This window comes from Cyrtonyx montezumae, unplaced genomic scaffold, assembly GCF_038088225.1.
Source record: "Cyrtonyx montezumae isolate F1298 unplaced genomic scaffold, pur_monq_1.0 scaffold_8, whole genome shotgun sequence".
NCBI classification, from domain to species: Eukaryota; Metazoa; Chordata; class Aves; order Galliformes; family Odontophoridae; genus Cyrtonyx; species Cyrtonyx montezumae.
Genome location: NW_027072089.1, coordinates 102,411,611 through 102,433,580, shown reverse-complemented (window position 1 = coordinate 102,433,580; position 21,970 = coordinate 102,411,611). Strand labels below are relative to the sequence as shown.

Here is a 21,970-nt window from a genome sequence, read left to right as displayed (position 1 = left end):
CTGTAGCTTTTTTTCCCTTTCAGTTAATGCAAAAGAATACTCAAAACATTGAGACATGCTTAATGATAGATGTAGTGATAATGCATCCTCCCCATTTCACAGATAAGGACTGGAATTCAGCAAAGTTCTCACTAAAGGCAACAGAGACACGTGAGCTGCTCAGATTCCACGCTATCTCTTCAGAAAGCTGACTTTTTTTTTTTTTTTAATTTTTAAGTAGCAGTAGCATTTCACTAATTACTTGTATTTTTTGTATTATATGCTCTTTGGATACCTTACTTGCTGAATACCACTGAAAAAGCTCTTCTAAATATCTGTATCTTTATTATCCTAGTAAAACATGGCATGAGAAAACACATCCCAGCTTCTATTTTACAACCTCTGTTTTAAATCCTGAGTAAGAGAGTGAGATGGAGAGAAAGAAAGCTCTTTCTTAAGCTCATACTTCACTGCTGTCAATTATTTTACCTTAGCCTTATCTTAAATCAGTGTTTAAAACTTCCCACCATCTCTACCTTCTCTGTGCACACTACCTTGTTCTGCCCCAGAGGGACACTTTAAAACAAGGATCTCACTCTAAAGCTCCTTCACCTGATGAGATTGCCCTTCTGCTTAAAGACTGTCATTACATGCTTATGCACAGAAAAGCTCAAATGTCTTTTTTAGTGCAACCAGGGAAAACTAAAACACACTTTAGAGAATATTAAGCTGATTTCTTTCTATAGTAAAAGAAAATGATTTCCAACTAGATAAAATAAGGAAGTTATTTATAAGCCCTCAGACTCATTCCTGACCATACATTCCTGTGTATAATATAAAGACTACAAATAATAAATATTACACACAAATATTTAGCCTTACCATTATGACAGACAGCTTCGTATCTATTCTGAAGACATATAAACCATGACTGATTTTTCCCAGTTATCCAGTCTTGATAAAACAGTGTGAGAATGGCAAAGCCTTCCTCTTCCTCAGGGCTTCTTTAGGTAATTTTGAAAACATTGTGAATGGCCTCTTTTTTCTTTTCTTTTCTTTTTTTTTTAAACTCATACAACAAGACTACAAGATTTGATCTGGTTTTAAAAGTAAATATTGGATAACTCTTGTTCTATTAATATGCTGAGAACACTGTTTAAAAGTCACCACTTCCATAGACAGCTTCTGAGAAAAGTTGGTGAACCACTGAGCATTACTACAGGCAATACTTACAAGCATCTCTCAGAATTACTAGAAATACTGATGAAAATGCAATAATCTCAAAGAAATATTCACAACTGGGAGTGGGAGGAGCACTCAGTTCAACTGCCCTACTCCTGAGGCAAAAAAGCTTATTAAATAAATTGCACGGTCTATTTTGCCACAGTATTTTGATGCAACGTAATACATACATAGATAAGAACTTGTCCCAGTCCTTTCTCCAGATTTCAAACTACTCACCAGTTAAGGTGAAGGCAAACTTTCCAGGCAGCCTAAAACCATTTACAACATTTCAATCAGCAGCAACACACAAACATTTGCAAAGGCAACACAAATCTCATTAACAAGCACTCAGCCCAGTTCCATCTTTCACAGTTCCAAATGGAAAGATACATGCATAGAGCGCCTTGCAAACACACAGTAGCACTTCAATTGAAGATGGCAACTGGAGTATGATGATACAGAAAATGTTTACAGGAAATGAACCTTTTTAGCACCCAGTGGATGATGGAACAGGACATAACAAGTATAAAGCATTCTGTTTTTCATCTCAGCTAGCACAGTAAACTGATTTTTCAAGCAGGGAACTATTTCCTAATTTGGGAAAATGACTGTGATCCTGCTTTTTTTTTTTTCATGCTCCTTCAGATTTACCAGACTGAAGGCTCCTGAAAATTGACTCAACAGTAGATTTTCCTAATAGAGGATGGTCCAGGCCACGGAACCAGGAGGGGCCATATAGCTTTTACCACCTCTTTATACAAGTTCTCCCAACTGACTTCCCGAGACTACACTTGTTTTTATTCACTTATGCAAATAGTGAGAAAAATCTCTTCAGTGTGCTAGGATGTGAGGACAAGAAACTTGAAAAAAATGTAGCTGAGCAGATAGAACCAGAACCCAGCATCCCACTGCTGCTGTAGAAGATCCCGCAGATCTGCTAGAGGGGAAGCAGTTACCTCAAACAGATCCATTCTGAGTAAGAAAGCAGACTTCTACAGCACGTTTTCTCTTTCCTTTGTCCCTGAATTACATTTCACAAACTGCACTACAGAGATTACTGTTTGAACCAGTGGAAAGTTATGATTTTTCATATATATTGACTCAGAGTGACAACATTCAGTTAAGACAATCTGTCCAATTCAAATGAGTTCAAATTTCAAGACTAGTCAACGTAAAAGGATAGGAAAAGAAGCTATGTGGCTATGACTAGATGCTGAGGCGAGGAGGAAGCTAAAGAGAAAGCAGCAGCAGTGGGTGAGATAAAAAATGAAAACAAAAAGTAATTGCTATAAAATGGATTTAAAATAAATAGTCATTTATTACCACCTTGGGTATAAAAAGAAAAATCTCATCAAAACCTAATGATGTTCATATTTCTAAACTAAGCACAGGAGGAAAACATTCCCAGTACCCACTTTAATCAAATATTTGCCAACACAAGATTTACAACCTTTAGTTTTCAGACTTCTGACCTTGTATAACAAGTTGGGAAAGACTTAAGAAACAAAGAGTTGCATTCCTTATTAAAAAAAAAAAAAAAGAGGCTACAATAAAATGTACTTCCAGGTTCTGAGTTTATGTGTATATATTCACAGAAATATACTCAAAGTATTAAATGTTTAACAGAAATACTATGAAAGATGCTCTGCAGGATATGAGGGGAAGCTTCACATAAGATTCCCACCTGTATTTATTACAATAAAATTATCTTTCATCCTCTTTAAATAACCATTTCAAGTTAGGAACTTACAAGGGAGTCAGTGCTCTCCTCAAATTGTTGTAGAACAGGACTGTATCCACGTGATTTTTTTTTTTTCCTGAAAGAATTAATGACAGGAGCTCTTCAAAAGACAGACCCATGGAATGGAGGAAGCTTCCAAAATATTAAGACTTGGAAAGTAACATACTCAATGCCAGCCTGAAAAAATCTGAGTAGACTGAGATAAAATATTCAATTAGCCTGCAGCCTGACCCTCCAGACCTCCAGTGGTGTTCTAAAAAAATGAGCTGACTTTGTCACTGTCACCATATGGAAGGACTTCAGGCAAGTTTACTAGCAGCAGAAAACAGAAGCCAAAAGCAAATTTTGGCAGCAATGGAAGTTACTAAATAGTCCTAAGCAAAGAAGCTTTCATTAGCTCAACATATACTTAAAAAAGCAGAAAGGAAAATATTTAATTATGAAGATGCAATAGACTATAAAGCCATGTTCTCAGGCACATTGTTGCAGAATAAATAAGCCACATCTTTCTGCTGAAGAGTCAGAGCAGTGCGTCTCTCACAGCTAATAAGAATCTCTTAAGCACCAACTTCTCAGAATACTCTTTGGGAAATGAACACAGAAGGGGCAATGCAATTTCTTCTTATTAAGTAAAAAGATGAGTCACTAACACCTGTGCTAACAGGTCACTCTACCTGTAAGAAGTGCAGGGCACAGAGCTGTGTGCAAGACTAGGTACTGTGAAGACCTGAGATACGTGGGCAGCTGAAGCCAGTCAGCTAGACTATCAGTTACAAGTCATATATGATAGGGCCTTGGCCACATGCTGCCTTTCTTTGAAAGAATCTCACTGCCCTTCTTTTCTGATGCTGGACTGAAAGTCTTGATCGTTTTAGTTAAGGATGCATTTCTTCCACATGGGCTTTCATAAGCAAGCTGTCAGTGATTCCAAAAGTATTTTTAATAAATCTGAAACAGATCATTAGAAACTTTGATCTAAACTTTGGCCAGAGAAAATGCAGCTAGCATTTTCAATTATCAAACCCATCTTATACCTGGAAATGAAGAAACCCTAGTACGCCAATCTTAAGTTTCTTCACATTGGCAGGAGGTAATTTCATGACGGCTACTGACTGAATGTACCTTGCAATCTCTATGATCTTGTACAAAGCATCCAACCAGAACTTTGGCACCTTTTTTTTTTTGCCAGAGAAAAAAATCTCTGAACTGGTAAGTTCGTCTTACTGTTACCTTAACCTCACAAGTAATTTTGTGCAAGATGCCAGTTCAAGTTGAAATCCTAGCTTTAAAATGGAAAAAGAACATCTAGAATATGCTCCATTGACTAACATTTAAGAAAAATCCCAAAATAAAAAAAAAATCCAATAAACCAACTCTGTCAAGCCTCATAGCTCATTAAAGCAGAGGACAAATCCCAAATTACTACTTCAAAATCTCTCTGGGAACACAGAAGTAGCTGCTAGCATTGCATCTCTGAAGTATTCTGAAATAAACATGGTTAAAATAACCATCCAAACTATCCCTTGATAGGATAGATATACTTAGCCTTCAAAATATAGAACATAACAGTTGCAATTTCACCCATTCATAGACAAATGAGGAGACTAAAATCCCAAATTGCATTGAGAAAATGAAAAGAAATTTCCACAGTATCTCCTACCACACACGAACGAGAAACATAATCAGCAAGTAGTAGTCTCAAAGTATAGAAGCAGTATTACTTTAGCCAAGAACTGCTCAACTGCAGAGCCCTACGTCTCAGGATACTGTGAAAGTTTATTTCTTTAAATAATAATTAAAAAAATACTTGAATAAAGTTAAAGAGATTAAATCCATCCTTATTTCTCAGTAAAAAAGACATTTAAGAAGTCACAGAGTTGATCACTGAGGGGTGGCAGAGCAAACTGGAAAGGCACTTTCATATCTCCCTGATCTCACACGCTTCTTCACCATCACCAACCAGTACATGAGAGCCAGGACTAAGACAGGCCTTGAGGATGACTACGTGGCTGCTGGTGGTGGTTCTTTTTTTCTGATAAAGAAACTTCCAGTTCCATCCAAAAGTTGATCTACTACTTTGTTCATATAGATGAACAGAAAAAGATGTTTATAAAGCACCAAATGAATGCATAAGGGTTTATATATTTATTCTCTTCACAGTGCTTTTGTAGTTATTTTGGAAAATTTCGGTAGAGTCATGCAACATGTCAACCCACAGACTCCTCTATTTCATGGCTCGTTGGCTTTTGCAGTGGGCTGTGACAGTCACAGATGGGTAAGAGAAATGTATCTATGGAAATGAGTATCAGAAGTCTGCCCCCAGGTCTTCTCTTAAGCTCCTTTCCCCATGCAGGGGAGAGAACCTCCCCCATCCTCCAACGTGCAGAGCAGCAACGGGAGGCAGCAGTCGCTTGGAACGGAGATTGGAACCTGAGGAGGCAGAGGAGGAGGAAGGAGAAGGATACTGGAATTAAGGAAAACTGAGGGGAAAAGCAAATAAAGATGAAGAGTAATTGAGAATCCTTCCTGTAGCTAGATTCCTAGGTAGATACTCGGTAGGCTTCACTGGTACTCCACATGTTCAATGCATTTCCAAGCTAACTGGTCTCTACAGCCTATCTACACAAAGGTCCACATAAATGTTCTGGATTAGTGGTCAAAGCATAGAATAAACCCAGTTTCTACTTGGGGAAAAATAGAAATAGTAATAATAATAATAAACAACTGATCCTTCAAATCAAATTTTAGAAACACTAAAATGAAAACTTAAGGTTTTCCCCTATGTTTTCACCAAAACTCACTGAATTTCATTGAATTTGTGACTTCAATCAAAATTTACATGAAAAAATAACATAAATCCATTTCAGTAAACAAACCCATCTGTCTAAAAAGGCGGCCCCATTCTATCAATGTGATTTTCAGCAACTGCATGTTGTCTACAGTGCTGTTTTATTTCCTCTGTAATTCAAGTGTTACAAAAAAAGAGGAAAAAAGCAAGAATGCCTGCTGGCTGCTCAAATACACAAGGCAGCAGATCTCTTAAGTCCCACTGCTGAAAGCTCTAAGAGCACAACACAGCTGATATCCAGACACAGCTATTGGTCAGAGCTGCTCTTCTGTTTTCATAGTCACAGAGACCACTTTCCACCCACGTACATCAGGTTGCATTACATCTCCTGATCTCATGCAAGTCTCATATGACCAGACATAGCTCAGCAACGTCCTCGAGTTTTAGAATAACATATGCTTGCCACATTAAGATGATAAGCCATGAACCAAGGTACCTTCTCAGGAATAATAATTTAATGAGAACTTCAGTGCTAGCACATCTCAGATGAAGACTGCAATACTATATGCAATTAATGCTTACTGCTTAAACACATTCACACTGCAGGTGGGTACTATAATGATTCGAGAAGAGTTTATCATCATGCACTTCTGCCTGATTCTAGTACCCTATCCAGCTATTCACCATCCTAAAGCTTAGAGCAGTAATTAAACTCAAATTAATACTGGAAAACAGCCATAAAATGACTCTCCTAAACAAGCACTTAAAAAATATGCAGTATTTGGTCATTACGGAACTTTACCTGCCTAGAACTAAGGCCAAGGGGAGACAAAATTCAGCACTGGATCACCAAGTTCTCCAATAATGTATATGGATGGTGTAATCTTAAATTCTGACATATCATCTCAGGCTAAAAATGCAAACTTTATGCTAGGGAAAAATCAGATTTGACAATTTTTCAAGTGAGATGCAATATATCAATTTAGTTCTCCACTGGGAGAGACATTGCTTTCCAGACAACATGAATATGCAAACAGAGAAATGGGGGAGATGTGTGCACAGTGTGTATATGCACATTTATTTGTAGGGAAGTATCTACCAGACAGAAAGAAAAACACAGCAAGCACATCTGTGCCAGAACTGGTGACAACACTGAGACAGCCTTGAGAACTTGCGTCCTGCATGTGGTTCCTAATGGTTTCACAGCTGTGGAGAAGACAGAAAAATCAACCATATTTAAAGATATATAAATCTCTAACCATACACACACACACACACACCCCTTCGTCACCCACTCACTTTAAAAAAAGTACGGATAGTTTTATTTTATATTTACATGTTTGGGAGGCATAATTTACACAAATGTGTACATATGGTACCATAAAACAAACAAACAAAAAAAAAATCAAAACACCTCTCTCTCCCATATGGACAGGCTGTCATGATTTATCAAACATAGCCACAATACTTGATCAGCATGCTTGTTTCAGTAATGCTGGATTTTACTGCAATATGCTTGAAGACATCCAACCCACAAGGACTTTCAGCTATCTGGAAACTTAATACTTCTTCATGAAATCTCCAAACCCACAAGTACAAAACTCTTCAAAGCTGCAATCCTCCTTGTATTGTCATTCAGTAATTTCTATGTGGAATAGATTCATTTTAATAGTATATAGATTTATTTTAATTACTAGGCTGACAACATCTAAGATCTTGCTGGATCACTGATTGCCATCAACAGAAGATTCTACCAGCCAAATTATGTCTTCAGCTATACCTGAGTGACTCTGCTCAATTTAACCCAGCAATTGGAACTTAATTAAAAATTTTCTTGAGAATGTGTGGGCCAGGATAGGAAGTGGCTCATCATGTCAGAGCTGTATTAGCTCTGCAGTGCTGATAGGAACATGAACTAATAAAAAAACCTTTTTGTTCATACTAAAATGAATATCCTGGACTTTCATTAGACAGTAGGAACAACTGCCACAAGATGAGAGTCATATCAGAAAGCAGATCTGCTCACTGAATTTCTCTATTCAGACAATCACTTTTCAAATTAAAAACTGCATTAAATAAAGGGGATCTCAATTACAACATAAGAATACATAATTTAAATCTGCTTGCCCTGCGTATAACTGGATACAGAAAACTGTGTGAAATATACTCAAAGTTACTTAGAAAATTGAAATGGCCCAAAAGGTTTGGATCTGTCCTTTCCAAGCATGTGCATTTCATTTATTTTGACTTTTAATCCAAACGTAGTCAATTTCTTCAGCTTCTACATACAGCATAGCCAAATGCTCCTTTCTGTATGTAACCATATAGAATTCCTTTTTTTTTTTTTTTTTTGCACTAGTACATCACCTTACATTTCAATTACATGAAGATACTGATTTTGAAGCACAAGGAAACTTATCTAATACATCCACAACAACAAGCTAATAAAAGAGCGCAACTACAACCAAAAATAAAAATAAAAATCCTCTGCTGGTGCTGACCCTGCAATGGGAAGATTTCAGACATCTATAGAGCAAAACCATACTGCTGGAATAACTAGAACAAGACTGCTGAAGTCTGACAGAGTTGGTTGAAAAGGCTAAATTAAAAAAAAACCACAAATCTAAGATTTTCCCTTTTGCATATACTCACAGCTTTATTACTAACAGCAATCTTATTCTAAATGCTGAAACTGTTGAAGATTGAGGGATGGATAATCAAAATAAGAACTGGATTTGACATGCCTAATTTTCTCACGTATACTCTCCATAACAGCTATGCCTTTTTACGATTAACCACCGACACTCAAGTTTAACTTAAGTAAAATAACCACTAAGATTTCATTTAAAATCTAGCATTCAGTTTAATGTTCCTCATTAACAACAAGCATGCTTCTGACATTCTGTTTCTATTTATTATTCAAATGGTTAAGATTAAAATCATACTTTGTGTTATTTTCTCTAATCAAATGAGCAATCTACAGTACATTGTAAAGTGAAGAATTAGTTTATATCACTAACTGCAACTGCGGCAAAATGAACGTTTTGAACATTGAGGTTGGATCCAATCAAACTATGTCACTGCATTGCCAACTAGTAATAAATACTCCTCTCTTCCACACCACTTTACTTCTTAAGATTGGAAAGCATTTTATAATGGTCAATATCACTATCTCTGCTATTGTATAGCTTATATGAAACAAGAGTGCCTAGAGGGAAAACTTTTAAGGATACTTTATCCTTTAATCATCTTCAGTTTTAATCGAGACTCCAAAGAGAAGTTCAAAGTATCATTAAGAATCTGATTCTAAGAGAGTTAGAGTTAATGGAATATCTCCTTTGTAGCTCAAAAAAATTTGCCACAGGGTTCCACCTGCTGCTTTTCTCTACCACTCTTGATACTTGAATTTTGTATTGGTTTCATTAAGTTATCTTAGAGCATCAGATTTTTTTTTTTAATACTCACCTCAAACCACTGACCATGTGACTGCATTTTAAGGATGACACAAGGGTCTGGTTTTGAGAGGGCATCCCTGTCTGATATGCCTTTGCATGCAACCCGCAGCTCCACTTTCGTCAGGCATGGGCTGTTAAAGATTCCCAGGGTATTGGCTGCTGATTCATAGATGTTGCTCATTTTCTTCATTCCTTTTCCTATAATGAGAGAAAAGGTCCATTAAGAACACTGCAGGCACTTTACAACTCTTTTGTCCACGTAGAAGCCAACACACATTTTGCTAGCCTATGAGAATGTCATTGTGAACAAGATCCTAAGCAAAAGAGGGAAAAAAAAATTATATATATATATATATGGGAAAAGGCAAAAATAAGCCAAATTCATAGTGAAACTTTCCACCCTGGTCCTGAACTTCGGGGGGTGAACTATGACCTCAGCTTATAGCTCTGTTCCTGCTCTCAATGCCACATTTCCTCAGGCAAAAGAGGTAATCCTGAATTTCTCCTGAGAGTACCTTATTCCAAGGCTTAATTAAATCTCTTCAGCACTCCTGCAATCTGTTTCTATTCCTCCATACTGCATCTAAAAAGCACACACTTCACCTTACATGAACTTTGTGTAAATCCATTTGAATGTCCCTTTCATATCAACCTTCATTTCCAAGATACGTTTTAGTCTCTGTTTCTGCACTTATTGCTGAACATTACTTCCCCCCCACTCTTGAGCAAGTAGTCAGGATTGATGGTCCGTGCAGTAGGGCAGGGTATTTATGCTAGCAAATCTTGCTGTTATACACTGTCCGCTCTTTTGGGTCAGGAACCTCTATTAATGTGAACGCAAACAGCTGAAGTAGTGGCAACCTCTGACCATTATTTCATTACAAATGCCAGCACCACCACAAATCTTGCAGCTTGAGCTTTTGTTCAAACAGAAGCAATAACAAAAAAAATAAAAAAGCAATTTTAGCACAACAAGAAATTACTACACAATCATTTATTTCCATCAACAAGGAATAGAGGAACACTTTAATTTACTCACTTGTTCTGAACTTCCCAATCTGACCTCTAAAAATCTGACTACCAACACAAGGTTTAGTGCCTCCAGTCCACTTGTCCTCCTCCATGCATAAATAATGTCACCTTTCCAGGGGGTAGATTTGTGATCCTGGATCACGAGCAGGTTTTTTTGTGTTTTTTTTTTTTTCTTTTCTTGTGGTCTGCTTCTAAGCTCCTCACTGTCTCTTCCACCACCCCCATTCTAAGAAGTTAATGATTTTTGAGAACTGTTTTGATAAAAAATAACTTTCAGTGCTTTGGAAATTAAATTCAAATTTCTCCACTCTTAACATGGGCAATTTTGAAATAAAAACAAAAGCCACCTTCAAAAATATCCTTTTTCCCTATGATGGTAAAATTGGAACAGCATTTCTAAATTCAGAGTAAGGAGACTTAGCAATATAGCATGGAGATCTAAGAAATACAAATGTCCTTCATGATTTAAGTCTGAATGATGAGACAGATGATCGGCTCTCCTTGCAGATAAAGGTATATAACAATGTACAAATCTTCAAACCTGTTCAAATCTATCCAGGACCTTACCATATAGCCACAGCCTGTTGTGAATTCCACTCACCCCAACACACACTTGTTGGTTCAGCATGTTTTTAAGCCAAGTGGATGGCCTCCAACCATCCTCTCCAGCTCAAGACCCGTGAGCAAATTTATTTATAGTAAAACTGGCTTTCAAAACGTGAGGCACCACCATGATAGTACTTGATAGCCTAAGATCACACCAGTTCGCATCAGACCTTCCCAATCACTTGTTAACTCTACCACATGCACTTTGTTCCCATGGCTTTGCCACCAGGGAAAAACAAAAAACAAAAAAACCCGCAAACCTAAACAAAATGTGGAAACAGAAACAGCATTAGGCTGCTTTATTAAGCACAAACAGAATATTCAACTTCTACACCACACACTACTACACAGTGCTTCTGCTTCTCACATGTTCTCAGCTGAAGCCCTTGGCACTGCAAGATGACTAGCACCACAAAACCTTAGTCTTTTGCAGAGTGTGAAACAACATTTTATGCTGGGTCAATTCTCTTGTTTAATAGCAAGATCACAGACCTAGCCTGAAAGCAATGGCAATCACAGGGGAACTGGGCTCTAGTTTATCAGTGCTACAGATAAAATTTGAAGTTGAGGAGCAAAGTCCTTCGCACAACAAGAACTGATATTGCTGCTAAGCATCTCAATAAGCATATGGAGAAAATGATGCTAAATGTAATGATAAAACCATACTTAGGACTCCAGTGTCCTTTTTGTAGCCTTCTGTATCCTTGCTGGTTTGGTTTTTTTTTTTCCTTTTCAAAAGGGGAACAGATTTTGACAGTGGTAACTTCAAAAAGCCACTAGGATCATATTTAGCTTAAAATTGCAGAGACAACCATAGATATTTATATATACTTTGCTAGCATTCATCACAAATCTGTTTTCATTCTATTTACAATATATTCTTGATCTACAATGTCAGTAGTTTGCGTATCCATCATCTGTGATTACAAAATAAACTGAGGTGGAGGGGATGTTCTGCTGTCTAATTATTTATCATACTACAATCCCATCTCCTTCAGAAAGCCTCTAGCAAGCTCAACAAGCTCATCCCACACATTTACAAGAGATTTTTACATGTTGCCCTTTCCAAATTGAAATCTGTTTGAAAATTGGGTTCATTCTGTCTCATGCACATCTTACATCATTAATGAAATGTCATCTTTTGTGCAATAGGTTGGTGATTTAATTAAAACAGATTACTTCAATGCTAAAGAGAAGGAAAAAGGTAGCAGCAAGGAAGAGATATGTATTTTTCTTCTTCCCACAGTAATTATACACTGTTTTTTTGGACTGGTGGTTAAGTATAAAATTATATTTCTTTTTATCACTACAACTATTACTTCAGCTTTTACAAATTCTAAATTTATCAATTGAAAAGATCAAGTCATGGACTTATTCTTTTGTCCCATTATATTCACTTAATATAATCACCAGTTTGGGCTGTTGCTCTGATGTCATGTTACCAGGAAGTTGGGGATCTGGAAAACAGCTTTTGAGTCAATTGAAAGTGGCTAAGAAAAGTATCATTTTACGTAAACAGATAGAAGTTATATTGCATAAAAGTTGTTTTTCTTTTCCTCTTTTCAATTACCTATTGTTCAATTTTATTTGCAACCAACTCTTTCTTTTTCACTTGATTATGAACTTCTTATTCTTTCAATGTCCACATGGCATTAATATTCACTAATTAAGAACTGTGTCTGTAAGAGGAAAGTAATAGCATAGCTATGAAAGGGATCTGTTCACAGACTACTGAATTTTCCAGTTCATTGCTATGTGCGACCCCTTTCATTTCCCCTTGAAAACAGAAAAAATGCATTATTGTACATTAACCAAATGTCACTCCCACACAGACTCCAATAGCCATTGGTAGACTGCACAGAAAGAGAGCCATGGAAATCAGTAAGAAGATAACTCAGTAATTTTAATAAAGCAGCTTTAGCAATATAGTTCCCCAAGTAATCCTGTCTATTCCCTGCATATTTTATCACTGACAACACAGTAATGAAAAATGATCATTAGGCACGGGACACTTGAGTACTTCAGCGCTGCCTCTTGGGGCCTGACCCAAGCTCACAGGAAACATACTCATCAGCTTTAAACACACATTCCTCAGGCTTTGAAGATTTACTGTGCTTCCATTATACCTTCCATCACAATGCAAGACCAGGTAACATAAAATAGATTATCGGCAAGATGTCTAGAAAAGGATGACATTATAATGGGTCATATGTATATATATATATATATATATATATATAATGACAGTATAATGGGTAGAAAAACTTTTATAAATTCCCTCTGATTATTTACATGTTCATTAGAACACAGATTACTATTCCCTCCAGGGAAAGACACAAACTGACATCAGCAATCATTTCTCTTAAAAAAAAAATTATATATGATTGGGAACTCCCGGTCTCACTGAACTGCTATGCTGGCTCCAAGGCTTCCCTAATTGTGAGAACCAACGTCCTTTCCTTCTTACTTATCTGTGTGGTTGGAGAATAAGCTTTCCAAAAATCAGCAAAGATAAGAATTCACATTAATCACAAAGCCTTGATTCAGCAAACTGATTAAATAATATTCCACACGCTTACCTAAGAACTTGCCAGGAACCCTGGCTTGGCCTAGGGCTGAAGACAGGCACACAAGAGCCCAGAGCAATAGCACAGAAAGGAAACAACTTTATTGTGGATGTTTTACTGTTGACTGTAAACCAGGAATCAGCCACAGACAGTCTTCATTGCCCTCCATTCTATCCGTACAGCAGCATTTCTTCCCACAGCACAGGGGTTTCCATAACCCATTACATTTTTTGGCTGAGCTTACAAAGTGGTATTTTTCCCTTACATCTAATCAAAATTCCCTTGTTGCAGCAGTGCCCATTGCCTCCTGACCTTTATCTGTGCATCTCTGGAAACTTCTCACTATAATTCAGCACTATCTAAAACATGAAAATTCAACTACTTATCTTTGGCCATACGCTCAGACTCCCGTTTATCAGCTACATCTCATCACTGTACAAGATTCTTCTCCTGTCCGTATTAAAACTTAATTTTCATCAACATCAACTACCATATAAATTGCTACAGAAGTTTAAATGATCACAGCTAATACAGACAAAATGCTGGCTGTTAAAATTAATTTCAATATAAATTACTGTATAATGAAAAGCCAGTAGGTTAGCTAGACCCTCCACAGGGTAGCTTGTGCAACTAAAAATATTATTTTTTGTCCCCTCTTTTAATTCTGACTCATACAACAATTAATTAGGATTAACATTATAGCTATCAAAGTTTGAAAGATCCTTTTCCAAAATGGGCAATGATAAACTCAGTAAGCAAGGAGTATCTGGAAAATCCACTGAAGTGATACTCTGAACAATGAGACAGATCTGATAGTGTAAGTAATTTGCTTGGACAGAAGGGGAGAAGGTTCAGAACAATGTGCCAGGAGTACAAATGGAAATATACACACACTGACAGTTCAAAAGGACTTATTACCATAGAACCAGTTGGTTCAATAATAACGGATAATGGGAAGTCACAGAAAAGAAATTAAGACATCTAATGTATGACAGAACAACATACAGAAGTGTGCTGCACCTATACAAATGACTTCATTTAAAGGAAGGAAAAACCCCACAGTGCCAGAAGCACTGGGAGATACTCAAATGTGCTCATTTCTTCATGCTCTCCAGTAGACACTGGTGAAGCCAAATTCACATGGTGCAACACAACAAATCTATCAGGATCAGCAGCCAAAACATGTGTAGGCTATTAAGATTAATCTAAGATTCTCCCTTGTTCCTTTACAACATAGGTAAAAGTAATCTCAATGTTCTCACTGTCATCCCACTGTTGTAAAATGCAGGAGCAAAGTCATTAATGCAAAAGACAGGAGACTGAATTGATAAGAGAACAAAACAGGAACTTCTCCAGGAAGTTGGCAGAGAATCAACAAAAACCTGCCTTATTTACATTGACTGGATTTGCTCTAGTCGCAAGGTGTTTGCATCTCCTGTGGCAAGGCCAGCTCATGCAAGCTTTCTGTTCATAAAAATGACACCTTCCAATACAGTGGGGCATCTTAACGTGGTAAAAAAATGTGTTCTGCTGGGAACAGTGTGGAAGACAAACTCATCAGCATCCTGACACACTGTAACAGCTAGCCTCTCAGTTGTCCTCCTTCCCTCAGTGTGGTTTCCTTAATAACACCCGTCCCAATCTTTCATTTAAAATTCAATACTGCCAAAAAAAAACACTAAGTGGTGCCAGGGTCCCTCTTCCTAATCACGGAACTGGCATACTTCATATCAGAAAACAGACACTGGATTGTTTCTTAATTTTCCTTTCATCTTCAAAGCCATTAAAGCTGAAGTTTCACAACCCTTTCTCCCAGGTATAAAAGTTAAAGATGTATTTAAAAAGCAAAGGAAAAACATCAAAGTCTCCACAAGCTGAGGATTCACAGGCAGGAAAGAATAATGTGAAATAACAGTAAAATTCAGGCTGCCAGGTAATTGATTCATTTGTTAGCTCAGCCATTGGGTCCAGGGAGTATTACTTCTGCAATGGTCACTGTAAGCACCAGGACTCCAGCCTTGATACACAGAGGAACTCTGGACCACTGGATCCCGTTAAATTACCACAGTGAGGAGTTTCACAAAAAAGTTATCCTCTTATATGCAAACCACTGGATCTAAGTTGCACACACAGTTCGTGAACTTTGTATGCAAGCACAGTAAAATCACAAGAATGTTACCAAGTCTCTCCAATGACCTGCTTTAAAGCCATCCCAGCGCATGGTACAGATCTTAAACTGCTCGTTTCTACAAGCCACCCCAGATTTCTTGATGTTGACATGTTTAATAAAAAAAAAAATTGTGAACAACAAGCAAGATTAGTACTTCACCATGTTAATTCTTCCATTATCTTCTGAGCACACTTAAAATACATTTGAAATGATAATTACCCACTATCCCCACTGCAAAAGTACATTGGCTACCAGCTTCAGGGAACTGCAACAGCAAGTCGTGTTCCACAGTTAGTCTCAATTACACTGAAATATGTATATAAACACATAATGTTTGGAAGAGTTTATTCATTTACAGATGTAACATATTGCAAACTGCTCATTTTCCTCTACAGATGGCCCTAATGTTTTTTTTTTCTGCATGATAAAAATGATCCTACAAGAGAAGCAGTTTACTGCTGCTAATCCAAAATTGGAACATCATGAACAACAGTGAAGGAGAACTTCCCATTCCCCATTCAATTTTGGCATTTGCAATGCAAGCAGAAGGTATACTAACTACAAGTCACTTTAGGGATTCTTAGCAGGAAAAAAAAATTGAATTCAACCACTGTAGAGGAGCATTCCATGGACCACACTGAAACCAAAACAAGGGCAGAGATTTAAAGTCAAGCTATTCTGTCTGCCAGGACAGAAGAAGAAGAGAGGCAACATCTGATACTGCTGCAAGGAGATGCAGCGAAAGCCCAAACTCATTCCAATTTGGAGTTAGTGGAGTAAGCCTTTCTCACTTTCTTATTCTTAATGTACTTTGTGTTTGAACACAGATTACTATATGAAAACAACCCAGATTTACTGGCTATTAGTGAGTCTGGAGATGAAGAAATTAGGTTTCAGTCCCCAAATAATGCACACAATAAAGTAAAATGCAATAACAACTCAAACAATTGGTACCAACAGCTCTTCTGCCAACCACCATGCTCAAAAAAGAGTGAAAGAACAACTGATCTTAACATCCCCACTTGATAAGAAAGCATTTCATGAATTTCACATTAAGTGAGCACTACCACTAAGTTCTGGGCACACTTCACACAGGGGTACTACATCCACCTGCCCTTAAACAACAGCTTTATACAAAGTGCAATGAAGTAAACTTACTGCGACATCAGGCAGTTTGCTAAAACCACTAAGAGAAAACAATGCCAACACCCCAGCAGTGATACCATTTAGGTGAGAAGAGTTGCAAGAGGCTGCAATCAAAGTCTTAGCTGAATGTAACCATTCCACAAATGCAACAGCTTTGGTCAGCTTTGCTAAGACATGACACTGTATGAATCTCAATTTTAACAAGATATTCTTGAGCTCTCTCTCAAAGCCTTTAAAGCCAATAATTCTCTTCCCCACTCACTCTCAACTGCTTTATTGAAATTCATCTACCCCTGCAGATTATATGATGGTAGGAAATTTCATTCATCAGTCCTCAGTTCTTCATAACCTCCTTTTGTATCAAGTACAAGAGGGAAAATGAAGCAAGAGGATCCAACACTGATAACATCCTGCTCCGGGCTCTGCTCTATCATTTAATGACATACTTTATGAGAATTGCATTTAAGGAGGTTTTTTTTCCCGGGTCAAAACAAAGTCCCTTGAAAAGAGAAAACAATTTAAGATCTGCAAATCATTTTCTACTGTGCTAACATGGCAGTCAGAGATCCTAAAGTGCACAAAAGTTTGGTTCAAAAGTGAGTATTATTCTATAAATGTTTAAATTTTACTACAATGATTTTACTAGCCACACTGGACGCAAATTCCACTGAATCCTTTGCTCTTCAAAGGAATCAATGATAAATAAACATTTTGCAGTGAAAACATTCTCAGAAACTGAGAGCAGAACATGAAATGAACGTGCATACTACATTATAAGACAAAATGTATAACCTGAAGTTTTCTATACAGAAAGCGTGATCACGATTGTTCTCCAAACAGATGTATATACTGTTTATTGTAAGGCAGATGCTAAGCATCAAGGAGATTACATGATATGCAGTAGTCTTTCTTCAAACAGTGGTAGAAGACTTCAGAAGAGGATCCTATAGGCAGGAGGGAAACTGACTTTTCATGCAGGTAGACAGAGACAGGACAAGAGGGACTGGGTTAAAACTGAAAGAGAGAAGGTTTAGGCCAAATATTAGGAAGAAATTATTTACTCAGTGGGCAGACAGATACCCAGAGAAGATGTGGATGCTCCATTCCTGCAAGCATTCAAAGCCAAGTTGGATGCAGTCCTGGGCCATCTAATGTAGTAGATGGCAACCGTGCCCACAGCAGGACAGCTGGAACTAGATGATCTTTGAGGTCCCTTCCAACCCAAGCCATTCTGTGATTCTATTATTTGCCCTAAGGATAAATAGTAGCAGTGCAAGTGAAGCACTAAGGAAAGTAACACAAGCATTTTACTTGAACATAGCTTAGGTAGATGCCCAAATTTCTGGTTTAATTGAAACATCAAAAAACACTGGAAGTTTTATAAGCCTAAGTGAGATTGCTGAAAGAACTTCATTCAAAAATAATGCTTAGAGTTCTGGTAAAAATATGGGTGCAAAGCCAAACTGCAACATCTGGTTGCGGCTTTCATTCTTCGCCTCATCACTAAGAGACAAATATCAAAACAGGCCTGCACAGATTCATGATGCTCATGCAGTGTCTGACTTTTCCATAGAACACAGAAGAGCAGGAACCCATGCAGAAAGCCCAGTAGATATCACACAAAGCCAAAAAGGGCTGGTGCTAACTAAACTGGGTTCCAAGCATCCACAAGAGTTGCCAAGAATTAAAGAAAACAAAGATGGGAACACTTCCATTTGATGATTGTTCAGAACATAATACAGTCTATTCCCTAGCCAAGTATTTATTCCTAGATTTTAATTTCAGGGATAGACATCATATACTATATCTATACATTTTTAGAATTAAAATGTGCACAATGACAGCAACTAAAGCAATAAGTGATACCAATCTTATTCTTTGAATCCTCTAAATACACAAGATATGTATTAGATATGTATTTAAGATGGCCACTATGTTCACTCACGTCTTATCCCTTACCTGCTTTAATAATAGTGCAATATGTCCAATAGTTAAAGAGATTTTCTCCATAACTTTTTAAATAATGGTGACATAATTTCATGTAAGTATTTGTCTAACGCATGAACATGCTTCAATCTGCACAAGTGTCACAGGAATCCAGTCAAAAAAGGCTTTTGTGAATATGAACCTAAGACACTAATTTCTGTTCCTCTTCACTAGCAGAACACTATTTTCTTCTATACGGTCTGCAGTCCCCACAGGTAAAAGTGCTTGGAGGGGAACAAGCAAACACTCACACAAATGAAAGCTATGAGAACATGGCTCACAGTAAGTACACATCCTCACGATATCAAACGTATCATCTCAGTAACAGCTCTGAAAATATTTTTTCATGTAAATCTGCATAATCAAATCCAGTCCTAGGTACCTATAGAAAAGATATACTAAGAATCTCCAAAACATTCTGAAAATATATGCCCTTTTTAGAGCTTCTTGACATTTCAGTCACAAGCACTGCCTGCCAATTACAAACATTACAGCAATTCAGACCTGCTCTGGTGAATGATGTACAACATTCTTTATGCCAAGCAGCCTAGATTCAAATTTTACCTGTAAATTCTGCCCTCTGCCAAAATTGTGTTATACTATAACCATGCGCTTGAATGCTGTTGCACTAAGCCTGTTGAGGCTGAATACACAGTCACACCATTTAGTATCCTAAATTGCTCTGACACTGGAGTAAATATATCAATGAAGACTGAGCTGAAATATTAAGTTACAGTAATACATCAAAGCAAGATGTTAATTTGCTGGTAGGTTTCATGAAAATGGTTTCTATATTTCACTGAAGAGTTCAAGTGATTCACTTGTGTAATATGTTATTAAATGAAGCACATAAAGAGAGACATCTTAAACATTTAATTACCTGAAAGTAGGAATAGAAAGGACAAAGATTTAATACTTACTGGAGGAAAACTCCAACCATTTTTATGAGGTTCTTAGCACAAGACAGGAAGTTGAGCACAGAAGTACATTTCCTAGCTGCATTACCCTCCTTTCAAGATCATAATTTTCCCACTTTTGGAAAAGGAGCATTTTGCAACACGTTAAGAAACATGGTTCAATCAAATGATTACATAAGCATTTCTTACTTAGTTGCCTCTTCAAATACGAACTTCAACCTTGCCTTTTCCATTTTCCTTTTTCAGCATCTGAGAAGCTATGTTCTTTCCATCTATTGTAAGTACCTTACTACTGCCTTTTCCACTTCATGATTTTGTCAAATTATGCTTCCAAGCAAGACAGGTCTACGAAAAATTTCAGAGTATTTTCAACATAACTACATCATGTTCAACAGTGATGCCCCAAAGAAGCTCTTACAATTCCACAACCACTGACACAACACTGCATTGCTGAAGTCAAATTGCATTAGGTCTTCAACATAGTTAATGGAGGCAAATTGTCTCATAAATGTAACTGAGGTCTTTTTTCCAACCCCTAGATCAATGCACATCGAGTCAGAGCTGGTTGCTCAAGGCCTTGTCCAGGCGAGTTGTGAGTATCTCCAAGAAAAATATGACTCCACTATACTCTTCCATAATGCAACTGATGGCAGTACTAAGACCACCTCTCCTTAAGTACTTAATACTGGATAAAGCTTGCTTTCAGATCCTTCCAGGACTCTCTGCAAATCCATTCCCCCTCTACTCTGTTCTCATGAGGTCCCATCCGAAGTACTGTGTCCCGGTCTAAGACCCCCAGCACAACTATTTGGAGTTGTTTGAGCAGGTCCATAGGAGAGTCACAAAGATGATCAGAGGTATGGATCACCTCTCTTACAGAGAAAGGCTGAGGGAGTTGGGCTTGTTCAGAGAAGGCTTTGGGGAAACCTCACTGCAACCTCCCACTACTATAAAGGAGCCTACAAACAGGAAGGGAAGTCACTTCTTACATGATTTGATAGTGATGGGACAAGGGGGAATGGTTTTAATCTAAAAGAGAGGACGTTTAGGTTAGATGTTAAGGAGAAATTCTTTACTCAGAGGGTGGTGAGGCCCTGGCACAGCTGCCCTGAGAAGCTGTAGGGCCCCATCCCTGGAGTACAGTTTTTATGGGGCCCTAAGCAGCCTGATCTGGTGGGTGGCAGCCCTGTCCATGCCAGGGAGTTGGCACTGGTGGGCTTTAAGTTCCATTCCAATCCAAGCCACCCCCTAATTCTGTGATTCATAGTCAGATGTACCTGATATATTTCAAAAGAAGGTTTGGTTAACTCAGATAAAACAATGTGGGACAAAGAAGTAAGGATCACTGTTATTTTCTGTGTGTCAGGATTAGAAGCCAAGTTTTAGGAGACTATAATTACAAAAAACAAACTATATATCTGCTACACATCAACAGCTGCACCCCTAAGCAGCTTTACAGGAAGCCTTTGCAGCATATGACAACTTCAGCTGGTCAAACCCTACAGACAAAACCACAAACTCTTGACCATCTCACTTACACCCTGCCTACAGAGTACCTATTAATACAAACATCTTTTTTGGGGGTGAAGTACTTCACATGCATTCCTACAAAGGACACCCAAGAAAGGAAGAACAAATTACAAATTAGTCTGGGCTGATATAATGATGTTTCTGAGTAGAAGGGTGGATTAGCAGAATACAGCAATGATAAGAAGGGCTTTAAAACCTCATCTGTTACTCCTTGGTATTTTTGAATTCCTGAATAATTCCTTTGAGTCAGAGAACACACTTGAACTCAGATGTGTTATCTGGAGATTTCCCCTGCTCAGAATTTTGTTCTGTATAACATTACTCTGAGAAAGTATAATATTTAAACTTGCTTCTACCTTCCAATTGTTTGAAATGGATTATCATTTCCCTATGCAATATTTAAAAATTAAAACCTTAATTTAAATTGCTCTGCAGTTTTAAAGGCATTAATCTTTCTTCTTTCCTCAGCTTATCTATCTGCTGTCCTTTACACTAGTATTTCTTATTGCAGAGAAACTTAGCATTTTGCTAGAAAAAATACTGCTTTAGCTTCTGCCTCGTGCATAAAATGAGAACACTTCAAATTTGCCCATTACACAGCATTTTTTAGGAAAAAAGATGTCTGAAAACAAGCAGATTGATGCGGACTCTAATAAGGGCTCTTACTTTCATACATACTGGCATAGCTTTCTTAATTACTAGACAAGTTGTAAACTCTTCAGTTTGCTGCAGCCTGCCTCTCTGATAGATGCTAGCCCAGTCTTTCCTCAGCAGGAAAAAGCAATAATCAAAAATTCAGCTCCAAGTAGAAGCCGTACTTTTTCTAATC

General features: G+C 37.6%; 1 protein-coding gene across 1 annotated transcript in view; it reads right to left on the bottom strand.

Moving 5' to 3' along the window:
• Positions 1 to 21,970, bottom strand: part of CPNE4 (copine 4) — a 211,832-nt gene that overhangs the window by 163,743 nt on the left and 26,119 nt on the right. Inside the window, exon 2 of the mRNA XM_065752112.1 lies at positions 9,198 to 9,385. Within this exon, the coding sequence (XP_065608184.1) occupies positions 9,198 to 9,377 (180 nt within the window). The 5' untranslated portion in view covers positions 9,378 to 9,385. The remainder of the gene's footprint in view (positions 1 to 9,197; positions 9,386 to 21,970) is intronic.